This window comes from Monodon monoceros, unplaced genomic scaffold, assembly GCF_005190385.1.
Source record: "Monodon monoceros isolate NGI ecotype Baffin Bay Population unplaced genomic scaffold, NGI_Narwhal_1 Super_Scaffold_16, whole genome shotgun sequence".
NCBI classification, from domain to species: domain Eukaryota; kingdom Metazoa; phylum Chordata; class Mammalia; order Artiodactyla; family Monodontidae; genus Monodon; species Monodon monoceros.
The window spans coordinates 76,563,555-76,586,102 of NW_021703772.1; the positions used below are offsets into that span (position 1 = coordinate 76,563,555).

At 35.5% G+C, this 22,548-nt stretch overlaps 1 protein-coding gene across 2 annotated transcripts in view; it reads right to left on the reverse strand.

Annotated features, from left to right (window-relative positions):
• Positions 1-22,548, reverse strand: part of GALNT13 (polypeptide N-acetylgalactosaminyltransferase 13) — a 557,255-nt gene that overhangs the window by 475,125 nt on the left and 59,582 nt on the right. For both annotated transcript variants that reach the window (XM_029225787.1, XM_029225788.1), the window contains exon 3: positions 14,728-14,973. In XM_029225787.1, the coding sequence (XP_029081620.1) occupies positions 14,728-14,869 (142 nt within the window). In that variant the 5' untranslated portion in view covers positions 14,870-14,973. The remainder of the gene's footprint in view (positions 1-14,727; positions 14,974-22,548) is intronic.

The window sequence follows — 22,548 nt, forward strand, 5'->3', positions numbered from 1 at the left end:
CTAATTATGGTAGAGATGTTATTAATTATGCACACAAAACTTCTAATTCTATAGGAGTGCCAATCTCCTCAACAACAATTTCTCACCTCCAGGAATCTATCTTTTGAGATCCAGTTTATATCTCATGTAATAATGAGTAAATTAGGCATGCCCCAAATGGGTACATTAATAATGAAATAAATTACAACTCATCAATTACACTAAAGAAAAAGACAAAACTACAATAGAAACATACTACACAGCAGCAAATAATGAAGACAGTTATAAGTGAGGAACTAATAAAGACTTTTGATACTTTTTATCCTCCCTTTAAAAGCTAGAGGGAAACAAATTATGATGTATGAGATACAATATTGTACAGCCAGTAAAATTGTTTTAAGGAATATTTGATGATACAGGAAAATGTCCAAAATATAAATTCAAAGGCTTAAGCAGAATATAAAAATGAAATAAAGTAGGATCCCTCTTAGAAATATAAAGAAAAAACCAAAACTTTAATTATAATAATCTATATGTGGTTTGCTTATAGGTATATTTATATCCTTTCTTATATTTTTCTACATTGAAAAAACATTTTTTAAATAAAGATTGTGTTACTGTAACTTGAAAGAAGAATTAATCTTCCAAAGAGGGAATCATGTATTATATTTAAAGGATTTTTTTGTTTTGTTTTTTTTTGGTTGCGTTGGGTCTCCGTTGCTGTGTGCGGGCTTTGTCTAGTTCCAGAGAGTGGAGGCTACTCTCCGTTGCGGTGCCCAGGTTTCTCATTGCGGTGGCTTCTCTTGTTGTGAAGCATGGGCTTTAGGGCATGCTGGCTTCAGTAGCTGTGGCACGCGGGCTTAGTTACTCCACCGCATGTGGGATCTTCCTGCACCAGGGATTGAACCCATGTCCCCTGCATTGGTAGGCGGATTCTTAACCACTGCTCCACCAGGTAAGTCCTAAGGGATTTTTAATAATAACAATATTTGTAAAGTATTTTTATTTAAAGGAATAAGATTTTGTTTTGAGAACTATTAACTTCAGGTAAATTAGGGGTCTTTTGCACTAATTTCTTTTTGTAGAGTTTTCTATGATTCCTAAAGCTTTTTTTTTAGTGCATCTATTTAATCCTCAAAAGATGGAGGAAGTGAGATTCTGTTTGGATAAGACTTCTAGTTAAGGCCAGAGCCATGATAAAGTCCAGATCTTCCAACCACAGGACGGGTGTTCTTGCCACTATACTATTTTATATCCAATATCCCCACTCATTATACCAACAAAATAGAATCAGTGAGACAGACCTATAAGAAAACTCATGTGAAAGTACTTCCAAAAAGTATGAAACAAAACAGATTAAGGATACTGGTTCTAGTAATGCCAAATATAATTTTTAGATGAATATTCTAACACATTTCCACAGCCTGATGCTATTTAGAAATATGGTGTGATTCAATGATAACACAATACTTTCCATTCATTTATCATGAAAAAAAAATCATAAAGTTTAGATACAGAGAAGAGTAGGTCTGCTCCAAGCCTCTCATTTTATAAATCAAGGCACAGTGATACAGGGAGAGGGAGATACCCTAAAAGTAGCAAAGCCAAGATTAGAACTATAATGTACTCATTTTCCTGACTACAGCAGTTTGCAACTTGTCAAGTGTTTCATCAGATAATATAAAGCTAAATAATTAAAATAGTTTAACTCTGGAATACGATTTAAAATCATATCACTTTTAGTCATATGGAAAGGAATCAATGGAATCAAATAAATAGATCATATAAAGACCTTGCTAGATATAAAGATTTTCTACATGTCAATTTTAACATTACAAATCAGTAATGAGAGGAAAGATGTCACAAGTAATTATTGAAAAAAATACACCCTCATTATTACACAAAAATAAAATACATACATATCAAATCATTCAATGTGAAAAACATTAAAAACAGAAAAACTCAAAGAATTTGTGAAGAACCTCTCAGTTTAGTCCTGAACAGGTCTTTCCTCCAATTACAGCCCAAAGTTTTATATTTATCTTCCTTTCCCTATGGAGTTTACTGGTACCACCAAATGTGTCATAGTTAGAAGCAGAATTTTACCAACACCCAGATTCTGTAATTGCTTAATATATTCTACAATGTCTAATATATCACATCTTTTAAGCCTTCGTCCATTTATCTTTACATTTCAAAAAACTCTGAACATGAGGACAGCATATATTTAAGTTCAGTATTTAATAGTAAAATTTTAATGTAAATACAATAAAACATAAAAATGTAAGTACAATAAAACATAAAAATGATTTTTAAAATTGTGATTAGAAAGTACTCTAATTAGCAAATGTGTTTTAAATTAAATTACAAATAACATGGTGAGATAAGTATTCTCATATATTGATAATGAGATGAGACTATTAGTGGCCTTTCCAGGAAGTCATTAAAAATGTCTATCAAGAAACTTTTAAAAATATGTACACCTTTAAAAAATAAATCCCATAGCCAAGAATATAGCCTAAGAATATGATCAGCAATATGTTTAAAACTGTTTAAAAACAACTTCCTAAAAATGTTCATAACATTATTTAGTGGTAAAAAAAATTAGGAGCAATACACATGAAAATTAATGAAAGGTAGTTAATTATGGAAGTTATGATAAATACATATGATAAAATATTACCCATTAAAACTATGTTTTGAAAGCTAGCTCATGCAGAACAAAATGCTCATGCTATATTGATCAAAAAAAGTTTAAATATTAAATTTTATTTTAGTATGTGGAAATTTCTGGATGGCATTCCACACTATTTTTCTTCTCTTTATTTGTATTTTATATTTTACTACAATAATTATTTATTAATTTTATTATCAGAGAAATAAATAGTACTTTTTTATGTTAATATAATAGATTAGATTTTTCATTTGCCTTCAAGTTAAAATATCTAAAGATTTGGTTAGTAACAGTTGGATACTTTTCAAGTTATATAACAAATTTTACATCAATTCTGTATAATATGCAATGAATTCTAGAAAATAAACTCAAATATTTATAACTAAGTCATACATATAAGCAATAGAAAAACTTATAGATGCATACTGAGAAATATTACAATGAAGTGTTGTTCTTATTTCTAAAATCCATTCCTTTCTTATCTTCAAGGAACAAATGTTTCTGGAACAGCTGAGTTTTTATTTTGGAAAAATATAACCTTGACTCTCTTCACATCATACACAGAAATTAACTCAAATCTTATAAACTACAACCATAAATCTTCTAGAAGAAATACAGAGTGGCCTCGGTGTAGGCAGAGATTTCTTAAATAGGATACCAAAAGAACAACAAAAGAAGAAAAAAAGATACACTGGACTTCATCAAGATAAAAAATCTCTGCTCTTTGAAAGATACCTTTTAAAAAATTTTAAAAGGCAAGCCATAAACAACCCAATTAAAAAATAGCCCAAAGAACCTGACCAACACTTCATAAAAGAAAACTGGCCCCAAAAAAACATGAAAAAAAAATCAATATCACTAGTTATCATGACACACAAATTAAAACCACCATGATATACCATTACAAACTCACAAAAATGGTTAAAATTACAAACACTGACTAGGAAGTGTTGGCCAGGATGTGAGTAACTAAATCTCTCCTATGTTGCTGATGGGAATAGCAAAGTCTAACAACTTGGGAAAACAGACTGGCAGTATCTTACAAAATTAAAATACATTTAGCATATGACTGAGCACTACCACTCCTTGATATTTACCCAAGAGTTGTAAAAACATATGTCCACATATGTAAACAAAGATTTGTGTACAAATGTAGCAACTTTATTCATAACAGCCATGGAAAGAATGGAAATGTCCATCAACAGGTGAAAGGATAAACAAATTGTAATATATACATACAACAGAACACTGCTCAGCAATAGAACCTCTGATACACTCAACACCATAGATTAATCTCACCACCCATATGCTGAGCAAAAATAACCAGACACACAAGAATTCATAGTCATCGTCAGATTTTCTAGAATAGGCAAAACTAACAAATAGTCACAAAAGACCTATCAGTGGTTGTCTGGGGCTAGAGTGGAGGGATTGACTGCTTGGGATGTGTGGGAACATTTTAGGGGTATCATTCTTGTGAGGTTGAACCCTGGGATTCACTTGTCAAACTCATCAAATTGCACACTTAAAAGGGAGCATTATGTTATACCTCAATAAAACTTATTTAAAAATAATATTTCTTATCTAGCTACTATTCTCAATCATTCCCAAAGCTATATTTACATTGAGCCTTACTTATTGACTAACCATGGGTCCTGTTCTACAGCTCCATCACTTTATTCTCGGTAATTTTCCTTTTTTATTGGATTTTTTTCACTTTTAAACCTGTCCAGTATTACTTTCTTTTATTCATTTCCCATCATCTCCATTTTCCCATCTTCTTTTTACAGATGAATAAAATCTACCACACACTTACATCTTTTTCAATATTCCTCAGTCGAACTTTCATAAATATTCCTCTGGGTCTTCTATGTATTAGTTCATTCCACACATCCTACCTGATCTGCCTGCTCTGCTCCATCAGAGCTCTCTTCAATGACAGCACTACCATGTGTCAATATGCAGTGTTCTTAGACACCCTGCATCACAGCGACAGTGTATATATAACAGTGCAATGCAAGACACATTCTGAAGGAAAAAAAGAGAGTCCCTTGCCTATACATTTGCCAGTTGGGGCTGTAAATCAAACTACATAAGCCAATAAAAAGTGAAAGAAAACGTTTGGACTATGTGCGTAAACAGTAACAACAACAAAAATATGTTTGCCATGATAATTGCGTTATTTCAAGTTGCTTAATCATCCACCTACACTGGATACTCTATTATCATGAGAACACTCAGAAAGCGCCACGCTGCTGGTGCATTCATTCTTCATTCATTCAACAATTATTAATTGAGCACCCAGGATGAGTAGCTGTCTCTGCTGCAACACAGCCCTTTAGTGACCATGATTTCCAGTGGGTAGAGATAAAATTTGTCCATTTCCATTTTACTGGTGGACTATTTGGTAATACGTTTTGTCCTCCATTCTCTACTCAGTCTACTCTAGTCTTTATGGAATTGACAATCAGATCTTGTCCTCAAAAGGCAGATATTGGCTTATTGATGTTTTTTCTCTTTATTTCATATATTCTCACTCCTCCTGACAGCACAGCATTGATATGCTGACATTTTATTCATACAATTCTGAATTCCTTTCTCCCCCTCTAAACGTGAAAATAAGAGTGATTCTTTATTTTTCTAACCCCAGCTCTGACACAATCAAGCACTCAAATGTTTGTTGAATGGATTGTCTCATTTTATTTCATACTAAATAAGTCAAGATTTTGAATAGTTACTTTTTTATACACTATCTAAACTTGATTTTACAAAACAGAAAACTTTCTTGTTCTACCAGTTAATTTACAGAGCAAAGAATTTAAATGAATTAATATTCCATTTAATTACCATCTAATTCAAGTGGTTTTAATTAATAAATAAAACTTAAGCATCTGAGTCTCTATCTGAATAAAGATAAAAATGTATTAGTGCTACTCTCTTGTATATTTAATAAACAGCACTGCATTACCCTTCCAAACTTTATCTGACGATAAACACATCTTTTCTTTTCCAGAAACCTTCAATGGTTCCCCATTTCCTAAAGAACAAAGTTAAAAATTCATTTCCCCAGTACTCAAAGTCCTTTAAAATCTGTCTTTATCCTAACTTTCAACCTAAAATCTAGAAATCCCCTTTGAGTCTGACTCTGCCCCAATCAACCAATTCACTGATTTCTTACATCCGCATTTTGGGAAAGCCAATAGCTTTCCTCTGATAATTTATTCCCTCCTGGTACTTGCTTCCTCCCAATTTTCAAATGTCCACATAATTTATATATGTCAGGGCCTCTCACAGCAGTCTACTTGGTATCTCTCTTATAGCAGCCACCACTTTCTATCTTGTAATGTACATGTCATGTCTCCAGTAGACTGTGTGATTCCTGAAGACAGATGTTCTATTTGATTAAACTTTGGATATTTCATATTACCTAGCCCAGTACCATTGAATAAATGGATGCAAAAATTGTATCAATCGTTTTTATTAAAGTTTTGGGAAAAAACAGTGCTTCCCTACTGTTCAGAACTTTTAATCATTCTTTGTAAGACTTCAGAGGCTTGGCCCCAAAGGAAACTGCTGAGGAAAATTGCAACCTAAATTAATTAGTATACTGTAGAAACTCAATAAATGTAAAATTGCTAAAGTCTGAAAGCCTACCCTTCAGACAGGTAAGCCTGCCAGAGTACTATTCTCCTAATTAAATAAGACATTTTTTTACCCAAGGTCGGTGGCCACCTCCTTCTTTGTCCTCCAGAAATATTCCTATATGCGTAAATATTTTATAAATACTATATAAATGTTATGATTATTTTGCCTTAAAGGAGTCTAGGCACCTGAGTCAGGGACACGGCATAACACTGTGGTTCAAAGTGTGGGCTCAAAAGTCTGACAAACCAGGCTGTGAGCCCTTTCTTCCCTCTTCTTAGTTTTGCAACCTTGGGGAACTTAATTAACCTTTTCAGATCTCAGTTTCTTATATGTAAATAAGAATAATAATAGTACCTACCCTCAATGCCACTGTGAGAACTAATCGAAACAGTGTATCTATAAAGCACTTGGCACAGTAAACCTCATAATTATTCATTATTACAATTTATTTTTCTTCCTGACATTGCTATGTCCATGTGGACTGGAGAAGGGCTCAGAGTGAATTGTAAATAAAACTATGAAAGGCAAAAGCAAAATCAAAGGTCAAAATTTTATAAAGTCTATTAACTTTTGAAAACTATTTATAAACTTGATCGAAAATTATCTGGGACATATATGCCTTTAATCCAAGGTGACTGTCCATATGTCCCACTTTTTGTATGACTATAAATATTATCACCTGAAAGTTCCAGTGGTCATCATAATTTATGTGGGGCAATTCCAATACTGACAGTGCATTTTAACCAATCACACTCTTCTACCCTCCCCCCAAAAGGTAAAGCCATATTTTTAAAAAACAAGAAAAATGTGGTGTTAGGGTTTTTTTTCTTTTTAATTAATTAATTAATTAATTGATTTAATGGCTGTGTTGGGTCTTCATTGCTGTGCATGGGCTTTCTCTAGTTGCGGCGCGCGGGGGCTACTCTTCATTGCGGTGCGTGGGCTTCTCATTGCAGTGGTTCCTCTTGTTGTGGAGCACAGACTTTAGGCACGTGGGCTTCAGTAGTTGTGGCACGCAGGCTCAGTAGTGGCTCGCGGGCTCTAGAGTGCAGGGTCAGTAACTGTGGTGCACGGGCTTATTTGCTCCGCGGCATGTGGGATCTTCACAGACAAAGGCTCAAACCCACGTCCCCTGAGTTGGCAGGCGGATTCTTAACCACTGCACCACCAGGGAAGTCCCAAATGTGGTGTTAGTTTTAACACTTTAATTCACAAGTTTTCGGTTTCCTCTCACACCTAGTCACAGGAACTCTCCCCTGAAGCACTAAAGATTAATCAAACAAAATCAATAAACATTTACTGTTTAATAAATAAGTACATGGCTAGGCGTTAATGTTACGAGAAGATCATTTAGAAAGAAACAAAAGAGGGAATTCCCTGGCAGTCCAGTGATTAGGACTCTGCTCTTTCCCTGCCAGGGCCTAGGTTCGATCCCTGGCTGGGAAACTAAGATCCTGCAACGCTACCTGTGTCCCCAGATTTATGAGAGGAAAGAAGGGAGTGTCCCAGGCAGGACCAAGGGAAACATGGAGGTATGGCATTGAGATTCCAGTCAACAATTCCACTCATCTTCTTGATTTCCCCCAATTCAGAGCAGCAGTGAAGAGGTCTTAAGGGATACAAGTGGATGAAAGTAACTTTGCAAAACCTTAAAATACCAGATAAGGTGATACTGTTTTATAAATGATCTGAAACCAGAATGGTCCCTAGGAAGTATTTTCCTGACTGGGATTTATACATCCTACTAGACAGGGAATTTTGGCTGAGTCTCTCTAGTGTCTCTGAGAATGAAGACAATCCACTCAATTCACATTTTCAGACTGTGTACTCCATACTGGTATTTGAATGAAAGCATGGCACTTAAACTCCAGTGCAAACCGGCATTAAGTGATAACAAAGCCCTTTACTGAACTTGCATTGTAATACCCAACTCCTGTTCCATTGGTTGTTAAAATTCTGGCACTCCCTCTTAACCACACAGTGAAATCATAGGAGGTACTGGTCTCTGGATCCAGCTCCTGGCACAGCGCTACTCTAACCCTTATAATGTCCTACGTTATAAGAGCACCAGAAGCATCTTTTGTTCTAATGTTTGGTCCATGACCCTGGTTCCTGACACGGAGCTCCTACATCCCTTGGAATTTCCTGGGATTAGAGCATCTAATAGGAGCATCTTTTGTTTTAATGAGGTGACTCTGGGTGGGCTCCTGGATAGCTCCTGGATGGGGCTGGTCACCAGAAAGACCAGGCCATGATTAGATGCTTGGAATATTCAGCTCCACCTCCCATCCTCCAGGAATGGGAGAAGGGCCGGAGACTGACTTGGCGATCGATCATATCTATATGATGAAACCTCCATAAAAATCCCAAAAGTATAGGGTTCAGAGAATTTCTGGGTTGGTCAACACATCTACATGACAGGAGGGTCATACACCCCAACTCCATGGGCACAGAAGCTCCTGTACTTGGGAACTTTCTGGACCTCAACCTATGTAACTCTTCATCTGGTTGTTCACACATATCCTTTATTATATCCTTTATAATAAACTGGTAAATGTAAATAAACGTTACCCTGAGTTCCGTGAGGCATTCTGGCAAATTATCAAACTCAAGAAGTGTTCGAGGAAGCGCCAAGTTATAGCAGGTTGATCAGAAGTACTGGTGACAACCTGGGACCGGCGATCCGTGTATGAAGTGGGGGCATCCTTGTGGGACTGAGCCCTTAACTTGTGGGGTCTGATGCTTACTCCAGATAGGCAGTGTCAGAATTGTAGGACACTCAGCTGACGTCGCAGAGAATTGCTTGGTGTGGGGGAAAAGTCCACACATCTGGTGTTAGAAGTATTGCGTGTGTGAGTAAAAGAGAAACACAGGAGTGATTCCCCATATGCTCGCTCTGCCTCAGTTTCCTTATATGTAAAAGAAGAAGAATGTCTACTTCACATATTTTTTGTGAAAATTAAGTTAACATGTGTAAATAATTTAGAACAATCATAGCTTATAATTATTTTTGTTATCATTGGCTAATGTACTTATCTTTGTCTATATACAAGCAACAACTCTTTCTTAGATATTCCTCTCCCTCCCCTTTTCTTGAAGGTAAATTTTATTTCATTTCCCAAGTGTGTGTAATATGTTCAAGATTCAAGATCAGTTAAAGAATTGCAGGTTCCTTCCCTTCTCGAATATCATAACTTTATATCCCTTTTGTCTTCTGTGATGATGAGAAGGCTCTTCTGGGGTTTCTAAGCAGACCTCTCCGCATGTCACTTCCACATCACCAGTTCTCATAGCAGACTACACATTGTCTATGGACTGACCAAAAGCCAGATACGAAAATAGTTCATTTTCCATAGTTTTATTGAAAAAAATAGCTAGAAACATAATTCTTCACTTGGAGATGAGCGTGACTTAAAACCATGACTCATATCCATTTTGTTTTACAGATGGTGACTGAGGCCCAGAGAGACAAATTAACTTGCCTGAGGACGTGCGGCCCTGGGTGGAGGTGGTGGAGGAGGACTCATTATGCATGGTGCTCATGCAGACTGGCCACATGACCTCAGATTTCCCCAAAGCCTTTGTGGGTGCACTGCAGCAGCACCGGTCTTTTTAAATACCTGTTCTCTCAAATAGCTATTCTAACTCTTCCAGCTTGGGAGCAGCACCACTTAGTACTCCATACCAGTTAGGAGTTAGAAATATCCTTCGGTGCAGGCTTTCCTGGTGGCACAGTGGTTGAGAGTCCGCCTGCATTGGTCCGGGAAGATCCCACATGCCGCGGAGCGGCTGGGCCCGTGAGCCATGGCCGCTGAGCCTACGCGTCCGGAGCCTGTGCTCCGCAACAGGAGAGGCCACAACAGTGAGAGGCCCGCGTACCGCAAAAAAAAAAAAAAAAGAAATATCCTTCGGTGCATTTCAGCTCTAAGTGGCCCCAGAGTGGCATAAAAGAGTTAATATGCTCCCCTGACAAGAACTTATGTTACCCAAAAGCAATCCTCTAGAAAATAGGAAAAGGAAAAGGATTCATGGGTCTGTATCTAATATTGGAACAAGTCCTTGTGCTCCCATGAAAGTCCCTAAAATAATCATTTTTTACAGCATCGTTCAATAATTAATGTGCGAAATGATAATGCTGATTCAGAAGCAAAGATTTAATTATATCCCATATACTCCATTTAATAAGGAAGGGAAGAATGTAATCCATTTTAGAAAGAATAATGATGGCTTTTAAGTTTGATACTTAGAGTTTAATAATGTAGTCAACTTCCTACTGAACAGTTCCATTCAGTTGCCCAACATGTGTCTCAAACTCAACATGTCCAAAATAAACTCAATATCCACCCTCAAAACGTCTCCTCCTCCATCTCTGCTCTCAGGAAACTGGATCAAATAATGCCCTGCAAGAAACCTGAAATCTGTCCTTGACATTTCCATCTCCTCCACCCGCCAGAGCCAGTCAAGCAAGCTCCCAATATCTCAAATACCTCTTCATTATACCCACAACTCACTGGTACTGCTCTGCTCTAAGCAGGCCTCACCTCCCACACAGAATTCACAAAAGGCTACCACAACTTCCTACCCTGCCTCCGTGAAGAGATGGCTCTTCCCCAATCTAGTCTCTACATGTGATCTCTCCACAACACAGAGGTGATCATGTCTGCTGCCTTGTAAACCTCTTCAGTGGCTTCCCATTTTTTTCAAATCCATTCAGTGGCTCTTATTCACTCGCTTAGTTATCTGTATTATGTAACAGATACATCAAACCCACATCCAAAACAAACCTAGGACCCTGGTAATGCTCCACATTACTGTTGCCCCCTACACATGACAGACGACATCCTAAGTCCTATGTTCATAATTAGCTTTATTGCTTTATAAAAAGTCTTGTCGTATCTCTGTAGAGTCCTAAAGAGTATATTTTAAATTTTTAGTTAGTTTTAGCTTTTCAAATTGTACCATGCCATATATCATCTCTGAAAGATATCAATAAACTTCCGTACTTACTATTGTATCATGAGGATTAATTCATACTGGTACAGGTTGCTGTAGTTCATTCATTTTGACTAAAATATACTATTCTCTTTCATTTTATATCACTATTCATACATCAGCTTTTCCTTTGACTGACCTATGGATTATTTTCAGCTTTCATTTTTATGAACAGTAGCACTATGAAATATTTGTTTATATGGAAAAACTTATATCACTAGGAGTGCTGAGTCATCCATGAATTTTTTAGATTTCAGAGATGATGCCAAACCGTTATCTGAAGTTACTATAAAAATGTGGAGGTGCATCACCTCTAACAACTGGTATTATCAGCCTTTTTAATTTTTGCCAATTGAATGAATATAAATACATCATTATAGTCTTGGTCTGCATTTCCCTCATCACAATTAATGTTAAACATTTTTTCATAAGGTTCTTTTTTTGTTTTGTTATATTTGTTTCCTTTTCCAAGGAGTATCTATTCATGTTTATTGCCCAGTTTTGCCTGTTGGCCTATGTGGGCTTCTCATACTAATAACGGGAGTTATTTATATATACCTGACAATAACCTCTCAGTTACATGTTCTTTGAACATCTTCTACAGTTTGTAACTTCCCTTTTTACTTTTTTTAAGGTATATTTAAGTGAATCAACTTTCTCAATTTTAATATAGTCAAATTTATCAATATTTTCTTTTATGGTCAATGATTTTGTATAGTGTTTTAGAATTGTTCCTTAATTCATGGTCTTATAAATGCCTATTTTTTTTCTGCTAAAAGTTAAGTTTTCTTGTGACATTAATATTTCCAAAGTATATCTTGGTTTATGACATGAGTTAAGCATCCAGCTTCATCTGTTTTCCACCCAGATTACCATTTTATTTTCAGCTATACTTATTGAAAGAGCTCTTCTTTCCCCCATTGATCTGTAGTGCTTCCTCAGTCATATACTGAATGGTCCAAACTTGTGTGTGTACTTCTAGGGTCTCTATTCTGTTGCACTGTGCAGTTTGTCTACCCTTTGTGCCAATTACTTGATCACCAAGTCTTTTGTTAAGATTTTGTTAAGGAATTTGCCAAAAGTCACACAACTAATTCAAGGTGGAGGAGGTGAGGACCAGGCTGGTCAACAAGGCTGGGCTTTTAACTGTGGGGTAATCTTGTTATACCACCTATGAAGCCAGAGGTCCTGATGCTTGGGATTTTTTTCTTTGACCATTACTGGACTATGTTCTTCTTCTTTTTTTTTAAATTGAGATATAATTGACATGCAACTTTGTTAAGTTTAAGATGCACAACTTGTTAACTTGAGAGGCACTTAACAAATAATTCATGATTTGGTGAATGAATGAACATATCTCAAAAATTAATTCAGAGTGTATGCTAATATTGGGTATTTACAAGTTGTTTAAAATTTAGAACTAGAAGAGATCTTAGAAAACCCCTAGTCCAAGCCCTTTGTTTTAATAATGGAGACACAAAGGTCCAGAAAGATCAACTTTTTTGTCAAAAAAGCCTGTTTTTAACATATCTAGAACATGAAAATTTCAGTCAAGTGCACTTTGCACAACATCACCTACCTGTAAATAAAATATTATTTGAAATACATGGCACAAATTCCTAAATAAAGTAATATTCTGAAATAAGTAACAGTAGAAGATGAAATTAAAAACCATAAAGCCTAATTTTCATTTTTTCAAGACAAATATTACTGTATAACATTAAATAAGTCTTAAAAATAAAGAGAGTATTGTTTAATTTTACATTTTAAGTACATGGAAAAATTATTATTTTTGCCTTGCATCATTAAATTTTACTTTTTGAGATTTGAAACTGAGCATTAAGCACTTAAATCAGCAAAACTGCTTTTTTGGTACTTCCAGAAAAGGCTGTCATAGTTTTGCTGTATCAGATTATAACATTTTTTGTGACCAATCTAGAAGTCTCCATTCAACAAATGACAAAGTGATCATTCTAAACTGATGTGATCCATCAAAACGCATTTCCACTTTCAGCCAAGCAGCAGCTCAACTGGTTCTAACAAAAAAACAAAAAAGGCTGATTTATTCTGGGACCCTAACCAAAGATCAGCAAATTAATCCCCATATTCATTTATCGAAAACTGATGGACTCATAATGTTCTCCTCTTTGAATAATTATAATTAAAGGCATAAAAAATGTATATAAACTACCTATATGGGTCTAGGTTCTGTCAGTTCCAAAGCACTTTCTCTCAATTCTTTGTACTAGTCAAAAAATGTAGTGAGAGAACTAGACTCATTTTGAAAAGAGGAAGATAATCAGAATTTCTCCAATTGGACCAGAGAATTATTGCAAAGCAAACTAAAGATGTCCAACAAACTCTTTCAACAAAAATTAATTTTTGGAAATGCTTTTCTCTGTTTCCCTAAACCTCACACAACGGATAATGTCAATGAAATTCATTTTATTAGCATAGTTTGATTAATAAATAACCTCAAAAATATCTGTAACATTAAAAGCAGATTACATTCATTAAATAAATGCAAATCTCAAGTCAGTAATTTAGATTCACTTTTCCAAAAGGTACAAACATATCAACAGGGACTCAAAGTTTACCTTTTGTCATGTTTATAAAGAAACATTTTGCTAAGTAGAGAATTAATGTAAACTAGATTTTTTTTAATGTTTAATTCAATGAGAATAAAACTAATTTCAAGCATGCTTAAGTACTTTAGAAGCACTCATTTACTAGGAATATTTTAGAAGTAAATTAATAGGTATTTAAGTCAACAGAAAGCATAGGAAAATTACTTGGAATAACTTCAGGAAATGAATCTCTATGAGTTTACTTAATAAATCACCATTTATATAAATTATTATGTTTCTTTAGCATTCACTCTTATCTAGTCATTGAAACTGGTTCCTAAATAGGGAATATTGAGTTAAAGTGACTTTATAATACACTTGAAATTATCTTTTGCCTTTAACATAGGGCAACAACCTGGTAGCCCACAGGTTAAATCTGGCCACCAACATGTGTTTTGTTAAAAATACATTGTGCCTTTTTTTTTTTTTATTGCTTTTGGAAGTTTTAAGGGCTGTCATGTGTAGTCTCATTTTGCTACGATCCTCACCATCTCACTGTAGTAGTTTTCCTCTTTTATGTTATGTGCTTGGACTCTAAAGGCTTATACTTCTGGAAGCCTAAATTTAAAATTCTGTCCAATTTGAATGTTCACTACAGTCACAAAACATTGGAATTATTAGAATTAGAAGGTACCTTAGAGGTTAGCTAACTCATTTCTTCTGACAAGACACCTGAGGCCAAGAAACATAAAGTAGCTTTCCCATGGTTAAATGTACATTAATAGTTCTGCCCAAATGCTTTCATGTTTTGTCATGAGTCACCACCATTTTCATCGCTATGAAAGAAACATTTGCTTCATAAGCACTTACCCCTCAGGGCAGGTAGCAGGGACCTCTCCTTCTTGTCATCACATTTGTTACATTCACTGAAGTACAGGAGTAAGAAGACATCAACAAGAACCCACATCAGTGAAGTGGCTAGAACCACCTTGCAGTAAACAAACCTCCTCATGTCTTTCCTTGATTTCTAGTTAACACAGAGATCGAAGACAGATACAACTGTGATAAATCCAAGCCACAGGGGTGAACTCCAGGATAAAAGCAGGATGCACCCCACTGTATTAAAAAAAAGAAGAAGAAAAATTAATTATTGAAAAGTTTATTTTGCATAAATGTGATATAACATGAAATATATGACTTATTTAATGCTCCCATGTATATCGGCACTTGGCCTTCAAGTTCAGAATTAAAAGCCCAAATAAATGAAAGTTTTGTAAGTAAGCCAGGTGGCTAAAATTCTAACAGCTAATCCTAGATCTGCCACTACTCTGCTGGGCCCTTGACAACTACTTGATTTCTTCAAGTTGTATTGCCTTTTTCTTAAAGTCCTTTCATGGTATTCTGTAAAGCACCAGGTTGTAAAATAGTGCAATTCTAAATTTACTGGGATTCAGCACTTTTAAGGAGCCAATACTGCTGAACTAGAAATCATCCTGGACTACCATATATTGCAGTGGCTAAGAGCTGGACTTTATGCATAGATAGGCCTGGGCCTATTTACTTCCTATGTAGGGGAGACTTTCTAAGCCTCAGTTTTCTCATCTATAAAATGAAAATAATAATGTCAAACTTAAAGATTTGCTATGAGGACCAAATACAATAACACTTGTAAACTGTCCTGCAGAACACATAGTTATTAATGTTAAGATATAAAACAAACACACACACAAAATTCTCAGATTCTCAAAAAGGGCAATTACATGGAATAAGTCACCAGTTATTTAGACTTAAAAAGCCCATCTGCTCTGCAGAGAAAGTATCCACTACAAACGTGCATTTGAGAATGGGCAGTACACATTCAAAGAAATTGTCAGAGAATAATTTCAGAGGATAATACATTAATATAAAGTGACTTAAAATAACCAGAGCAAGGATTCTAAAGGCATAACAAAGACATGTGTGCAATTATTGAGAGATATTCGATACCATACACATATTTGTTTTATTTACACTACAGAGAACAATAACTACCTGGTTAATTCATTTCTATCTATACAGTAACTATATCAAAATAAAAGTCTCATATAATTTGATACATTAAAATAATAGAAACTGGAGTATATATTTATTGATGTGAATAAGATAAGTAACAGTTTTGACAGATATTTGAGAACAGCTATTAAATACAAAGATACTTGGACTATTTCAGAAACACTTGTCTCAAAATAAAAACATCAAAGTACAATTTGCTGAGGCAGAATTTCTTTAAATTAATGGCAGCTGACTTTGCATCATAAAGCAACACAAATGCTGTTGCCTGTTACAAATCTAACCAGACTAGTAACAAAGTTTACATGAAGCGACAATTTAAAAAATTATTATAACAAAGACTCTACTTTCAATATCTACATAAAATTTACATTTATTCAACATATATTTAAAACAGAAAGATACAAAATGTACAAATCTAAGGAATGCATGATATTTGAGGTCTGTTATTTTTCTTGAAAAAATGGCATGCTAATTATTTTATTTCGTTTCAACTTCATTTTTCTGTAAAAATTATAACTAAACACTGGAACTCAACCTCTAAACCTGACGACAAGGGAAGGATTCCCATATATATATTTCCTGTTACTTTATGTATATTTCACTGAATATGATATTTGAAACAATTCAAGCTATTAAATTTTCTGTCTTTTTTTGGTCCTAAGATGGAACAGGTGCCTTCAGTTTGTTGTAGAAAAAAGTCCTATGGAAAAGCATATATAACACTGATGGTAACTAGATGGCCATTCCCAGATTTAGAAGGAATACTTTAAAATAAAATATCCTATAATAAAAATCTATATATTATATAAGATCTATATATTACAGGCTCTTTTTATCATAAAGATCTATAATAAAAGACATAAAAAGAACCATCCCTGGCTCTGTCATAAAATGGAAACACGAGTTTAGGTAGGCATTTTGCCTTTCTATGCTTCATTTTCTTTACTTATATTTCCTTCCCCATCCACCTCACAAAATTGTAAGGCTTAAGCAAAATAAAGAATGAGAACACTTTTTAAAAGAAATATAAAGAATATTATTATAATAGAAAACCTGAAATCACTTAATATTAAAATGTCTAAGATAAGTCATTTCTTAATAAGAGCCTAACAGTAGAGGTTATTGAGAATTTAATTTAAACTTTAGCCATAATAGAAAGTGAAAATCACATCTTATTGCCACTTCAAGCATCATTCAAATTATTCTAATTTCATACCCTGGTACATCTATATGTCAAGATATTAACACTGAGAAAACTCTGACTTTACTATTTTATGTGATAAAACTAAGCTGCTGTATACATTTTTGTTTATTTATGAAACAATCTTTCCTTAATATTTCAAGTTTTTAATTCTATCTACTGTGAAAACACCTCTACATAAAACATATAAATTCTATCATTCTTTATCTGCTGGTACTTGTAAAATAGTAATCTCGTACACTGTTTCAATACTCTTCTTCATAAGAACGAAACTGATTGAGCAGAAGGATGGTACAATATACAAAGTAACACTAACCAACATAAGCACAGTTGGTGGCCCAGGTTTATTTAAGAGAATCAGCATCTGTATTATGTTTTTATTCCAGTAAGTCCCTATTTATTTGCAAACACTACTCTGTTCCTCAAGCCAAATCCAAGTTCTGCAATATCTCTGGCTTGCCAAATCAATGTGGAGCATGACTAACTTTGCATAAACTACAGGCTCTTCTATCCAAAAATACGACCCCTTTTCTAATCGTTTCAAAATCTTTTGAGCACAGTTATTCCCCTCTTTAAAAATATATCTCTAGATAAGAAAACGTCAGGAGTTAGAAAGCCATCAAGTGCCATCTTTTTATTTTTTTAATTAATTTATTTATTTTTATTTATTTTTGGCTGCATTGGGTCTTCGTTGCTGCGCATGGGCTTTCTCTAGTTGCAGTGAGCGGGGGCTACTCTTCATTGCGGTGCGCAGGCTTTTCATTGCAGTGGCTTCTCTTGTTGCAGAGCACATGCTCTAGGCGCGCAGGCTTCAGTAGTTGTGGCACGTGGGCTCAGTAATTGTGGCTCGCGGGCTCAGTAGCTGTGGCTCGCGGAATCTAGAGCGCAGGCTCAGTAGTTGTGGTGCACGGGCTTAGTTGCTCTGCGGCATGTGGGATCTTCCCAGACAAGGGCTCAAACCCGTGTCCCCTGCATTGGCAGGCGGATTCTTAACCACTGCACCACCAGGGAAGTCCTCAAGTGCCATCTTGCTAGTCATATTGCCTTTCCTTTTCTTCTTGCCCACTAGATAATGGTGTCAGCCAGAAATTCTGAGAGATTACAGAATTTTTGTTTGAAAATATACACCATTTTTGGGCTTCCCTGGTGGCGCAGTGGTTGAGAGTCCGCCTGCCGATGCAGGGGACACGGGTTTGTGCCCCGGTCCGGGAAGATCCCACATGCCGCGGAGCGGCTGGGCCCGGGAGCCATGGCCGCTGAGCCTGCGCGTCCGGAGCCTGTGCTCCGCAATGGGAGAGGCCACAACAGTGAGAGGCCCGCGTACCGCAAAAAAAAAAAAAATACACCATTTTTACTATTCTATAAAAAAATGTATTTCAAATATAAAAAAATAAGATGTAAGTAAAGCTTAGGAGTTTGGTAACTATGTTTTTAAAATAAGAAAGAAATTTTTGTTTTTAATTAGGAAGTTATCACTTACCCGGGGAATCTACTCTAGTTGCTTTCAGACATATTTTTATCTGTAGCCAAATATTTTCTTTTCTAGAAAACTGCATAATAGGTGCAAATTTATTAAATCTGTTTTATGAGGCTATACTTGAGGCTGCCAAAGGATGAAGCTCATGGAAGAGTGTGGGCAGTACTTCCAGAACTTTCAGGGACCCAACGCACTTTAAATGTTTTAAATAGCTAGGCAGGAGCTTCTGAGAGCTGATGACTGAACAATTATGCAGTTTGGTTTAAGGACTGATAAATCTAGTGAGTAAGCTTTGAAAAAATACCATGAATTAGTTACAGGTCTTATCGACAGAAAGTCTGATCTTCACATGAATGAAGATTTAAAATTCAGGTGGGCTAGAGGAATCTATCTGCAGCCTAAACCAGGGTCCACCATAAAAACCACTGTAAACCATAAAACCCATGCCACAAGGAAAGATACACTAAGAGACAAAGAAGCAGTCAATGATAATGTTAAATGAATGCCTCATGTGGAAAGATGGTGGAAAAGAAGAAAAAAAATACTTCACTTGCATTTAAACTAAGGAAGTTTCAAATATTCATAAATTTGACTATTAGGATGAAACCAAGCATAAAACCTACGACTATGTATTGCAGAGTTACAATGTCATGATCTGAATCGGGGTTCCCACACTCACTAACTGTAAGGCTTAATTCAAGTTTCTTAGATATTCTATGCCTCCATTTTTCTATTCACAAAATATGAACAGTAGATGCTACCTCATAAGACTCTGAGTATCTGATGAATTAATACACATAAAGCTCTTATAACAGTGCCTGACACATAGGAGGAGTTCAATATACACTAGTTATTATTAGTAGCAATAGTAATACTATCATCATGAACAGCATAGAAAGAACAAGAAAAAAAGAATGAGAATTCTCTTCCCCAATCCTTCTAGAAGCATTATATGTTCAGTGTGTATGTTTAGGGGGTCAGGAGACAAGATGAGCATCACAAATATATTCAGTATTTAAAGTATATTTATATTAAATTGAAAATGTATTTAACGTTAAATATATTCAATATTTGAGCATTACAAATATATTTTATATTTAATTATGAGAAATATATTTAACAGATGTAGTTGCTGATGGAGTATGGGTTACACAGGATTTTACAATTGTCAAAACTCATTGAACTGTACACTTAAGATCTGTGCATTTCACTCTATGTAAATTACAGCTCATTTTCTTAAGGCAAAACCAAAATGTTAATGTACCTATTATATGATTCCCTGATTTAATGACATTTTGATTAACTAAAGAAATTATAGTCCAATTGCATCAGATAAGAGTGCTTCTACTTATGACCTTTCTGATCTCATTTCTTACCAAGTGACCAGTCCGTTTTCTCTGCCCACTGATATGGTCATAGCTCCCTGCTCTTACTTCCTTCAAATCTTAGGTTCTAGCACACGGAGTGCCTTCCTACCAACCTATATAAAAGAGCACACAACTTAATCACTCTATATTTCCTTAGCTCACTTTATTTTTCTCTTGGTACCTATTAACAACCTCCCAGCATTTTAAAAAAATGTTTTTTGTAATTTGTTTATTATTTGTCCCTTTTTCTTAAATAGTAAGCTGTATGAGAACAAGGTTTCATATCTCTTACATATGCCCTCTCTCACTTCAATATATTTAAATTTTAAAACTCCAGCAGTGTTTTATGTGCAGAATTGTACTCCTCCCTCCCCGCAAAAGATTCATATGTGAAGTCTTAACCCCCAGTATTTTAGAATGTGACTTTGGGGATAGATCCTTTAAAGAGGTAATTAAGTAAAAATTAGGTCATACAAATGGGCTCTCATCCAATACGACTGGTATCTATCTAAGAAGAGGTTATTAGGACACAGACACACATAGAGGAAAGGCCATGTGAAGACAGAGAAGGTGGTCATCTACACACAACACAGAGAGGCTTCAGAATGAAACCAACTCTACTGACACATTGATTTTGGACTTCTAAAATCTGTGAGAAAATTAATTTCTGTTGTTTAAGTCACCCAGTCTGTCATACTTTGTTATGGCAGCCTTAGCAAACCAATACACTGGTTAAATTTAACTTTCCCCTACACCACTCCTACATGCAAACAGATGAACATGACTAGAAAGAAACCCCAAAAATATGCTGCCTGTTCTCACTTTAAATCTATGAATTCACACTGGACTTGCAGTGCCTGGCAGCCATCCTGCAATAGTTCTAGTCAAATCAATCTCCATCCCTCAGATAACATTTGCACCTTGTTTGCCTTCAGACTGCCATCTCCAAACTATTTCCTCTCAGCTCATCACTACATGTATTCATTTAGCAGAGAAGATATAAACAATCAGAAGAGAATTTTGCATACTGCCAAGTGGAGTGTATCAACTTGCTGGTTCCTATTACCGCCACCCCTAAATCTGCAAGTCCAAGTGTGACAATGGAGGAACTATCCTTTTAGGAGTACAGCACCCTCCGCTCCCACACATTCACGAATTTTACTGATGCACTTGTCTCTTTTGCACCAGTTTTTCTTCTCGAATGAGTCATTTCTATCAATACAAAGATGCTATATGGAAAATCATCTTAAACCAAGTTGACCCCACCCACATTCCTCTTCAGCGATGCTTCCTGCTCTCTGCTCACCTGTAATACAAAATTCTGCAAAGAATTATGTATAATCACTGTCTACACATCCCATATCCTTATCCTCCCATTCTCTTTTAAACTCAACAGGCTTAAGCTCCTTCCACTATATGGAAAACATATTGGATACAGTCATGGCCAAGTCCAATTGTCAATTCTCAATATCTTATAAAACTCCTAGGCAGGATTTGACGTAAATTAGCCAAAATACTTTGTACTCTTTTCTGGCAACTCTTTTCTTTCACATCCACTATTTGATCTTACAGCAAATTCTGTTGGCTCTACCTTCAGATTTAACACACTTCTCACCAATTTCACTGCTGCCATTCTAAACCAAGCCACCATCACCAACTTGACATATTGTTTCAACTTTTTTTTTTTAACATCTTTATTGAGATATAACTCACATACTATTAAATTCACCCATTTGGTGTACAATGCAATGGCTTGTAGTATAGTCACAGACTTGTGCATCCATTACCACAATCAATTTTAGAACACTTGCATTACCTTGAAAGAAAGCAACTCCCCTTTGCTATAACCCTTCAACCCTCCCATTGCCCCTAGCTCTAAGTTACCACTAATTGAGTTTCTGTCTCTATAGATTTGCCCATTCTGAACACTTCATATAAATGAAGTCATACAATATGTGGTCCTTTGTGACTGTCTTCTTCAGTTAGCATAATGTTTTCAAGACTTTATCCATGTTGTAGGATATACCAGTACTTTATTTCTTTTTCTTGACAAATAATATTTCATTGTATGGATATACCACATTTTATTTATCCATGTAGCAGTTGATCCCCATTTGTGTTGTTCCCACTTTTTGGCTATCATGAATAATTTGGTGATGAACATTCATGTACAAGTTTTTATACAGGCATATGTATATGTTTCTCAAGTATCTACATAGGAGTGGGATCACTCAATTATTTTCTTAAATGCACCCCCATAGAAATCTATTCTCCACACAGAAGGCGGTCTGATCATGCTAAAACTTAAGTTTGATCAGGTCTCTTCTATGTTCTGATCATTATTGACAAATGGCTTTTTTATCACATTTAAAGTAAATTCCAAATCCCTAACTTCGCTATAACACAAACAAATCTGGACCTTGACTGCCTTTCAGATTTCATCTTCTAACTCTCTCTCCTTTACTTAATGCACTCCAGAATCTTTGTGCTTGAAGTACCCTCTAGAATGCTGTTCGCCTAAGTAATTCAATGGCACAACCCTTCACCCTTTATTCAGATCTCTGCTCAAACATCCCCAGAGTCTTCTTTTCTGG